The sequence below is a fragment of the Mandrillus leucophaeus genome, unplaced genomic scaffold (assembly GCF_000951045.1).
Source record: "Mandrillus leucophaeus isolate KB7577 unplaced genomic scaffold, Mleu.le_1.0 Scaffold274, whole genome shotgun sequence".
NCBI lineage: Eukaryota > Metazoa > Chordata > Mammalia > Primates > Cercopithecidae > Mandrillus > Mandrillus leucophaeus.
The window spans coordinates 1,343,969-1,345,673 of record NW_012102854.1 but is presented as its reverse complement, the minus strand read 5'-3'; the positions used below and the strand labels follow the sequence as shown (position 1 = coordinate 1,345,673).

Genomic DNA, 1,705 nt, shown 5'->3' with positions numbered 1-1,705 from the left:
AGCGAGACAAGAAAGGAAGGGAAGAGAAAGTAAGGGGAGGGGAGGGAAGGGAAGGGAAGGGAGGGGAGGGAAGGGGAAAGAGAGAGAGATAAAGAGACAGAGAGAGAGGGGGGAGAGAGAGAGACAGAAAGAGAGAGAGACAGAAAGAGAGAGAGAGACAGGAAAGAAAAGGAAGGGAGGGAGGGAGGGAGGAATCCTCTTACTGGGCTTCTATTATGAAGCCTGTTTTTAAAATCACTTTTATTGAGACAGCATTTATGTACAATAAAAATGCACCCATCTTAAGTGTACAGTTCCATGAGTTTTGACAAATCTGTGCATCCGTGCAACCACCACCACAATCGTGATATAGAATATTTCCATCACCTCAGAAAGTTCTCCCATGCCTTTTTGCAGTCAACCCTCCTCTCATGGCCCCAGGAAACCTCTGCTCTGCTCTCTGCCACCATAGATTAGTTTCAACTATTTTAGAATTTCTATAAACGAAAACATACAGTATGTATTCTTTTCCTCTAGCTTCTTTTGATTGTCTGTTTATTTTAATGCTTATAGAGCAAACTTATGTTTACATGTGTCATAGTTTATGTCTCCTGTGTTAGATAACTGTGGGAAATAAACCTGTCTCTTATACACATCTAGATGTGTATAAGAGACAGCTCCTGTGTTAGATAACTGTGGGAAATAATAAAATAATAGGTAGGATACAACATGGGTTCATAAATTCTACTTATTATTAGCTATTTTAGATGTCATGGAATACAAAATGAACAGAGTTTTTAATATGTCTTTTCCCACTTCTGAAAACTTTACTTCATGAAGCACATAGGGACCCTCAGAATAGCATTTTATTTTTTATTTTTACTTTATTTTTATTTTTTGAGACAGAATCTCGCTCTGTCACCCAGGCTGGAGTGCAGTGGTATGATCTTGGCTCACTGTAACCTCCACCTCCTGGGTTCAAGCGATTCTTGTGCCTCGGCCTCCCAAGTAGCTAGGACTACAGGCATGTACCACTATTCCTAGCTAATTTTTTATATTGTTAGTAGAAATGGAGTTTCACCATGTTGGCCAGGTTGTTCTCAAACTCCTGACCTCAGGTGATCCACCTGCCTTGGCCTTCCAAAGTGCTCGGATTATAGGTGTGAGCCACCGCACCTGGCAGCATTTAATTTTTGAGATGCCGTTTACAATCTGCCCTATCCTTTTGGAGAAGTTTAGTTTCTAAAGTCAACCCCAGGATACACCTTGTTTCTAGTCTGGTACCAGCTGAACCATCTTCTGTCACTCAACCCCCTCCATGTCCTCTCCTGACAAAGCCGAGTCCCTTTGGGTTTTATGGAGCTCACCTAACCAGCTCGGCCCAGGCTGTAATGAGAAGGACCAGTGGAGTGTAAATTCCTGCAGGTGCAGGACAAGGGGGTTGAGAGAGCTCTCACACCAGATGTCCCCTCAGCTCGAAGGGCAGAGAATCAGGTTCCAGAGTGTCCAGGTCTCCCGCCACCCGGTCATAGATTCCTCTTGGATCCTGATATGCATCTTCAGGCCAGCGGAGGTCCCAGGGGCTCTGACAGGCAAAAAGTGGAGTTAGAACCATGGAGAGATGCCCTGTAGGTCTTCATTGAAGATCTGGGGGATACACGCCCCTGCTTAACTTCCCAGAAAAAACTGTTTTAGCTTTTACTAAACCCCCAAAATATACAAAAAA

General features: G+C 43.7%; 1 protein-coding gene across 1 annotated transcript in view; it reads right to left on the bottom strand.

The window, feature by feature from the left end:
• Positions 1–884: 884 nt before the first annotated feature.
• NPHS1 (nephrosis 1, congenital, Finnish type (nephrin)) overlaps positions 885–1,705 on the bottom strand; it is a 36,028-nt gene continuing 35,207 nt past the window's right edge. Inside the window, exon 26 of the mRNA XM_011984872.1 lies at positions 885–1,564. Coding sequence (XP_011840262.1) covers positions 1,433–1,564 — 132 coding nt within the window. The 3' untranslated portion in view covers positions 885–1,432. The remainder of the gene's footprint in view (positions 1,565–1,705) is intronic.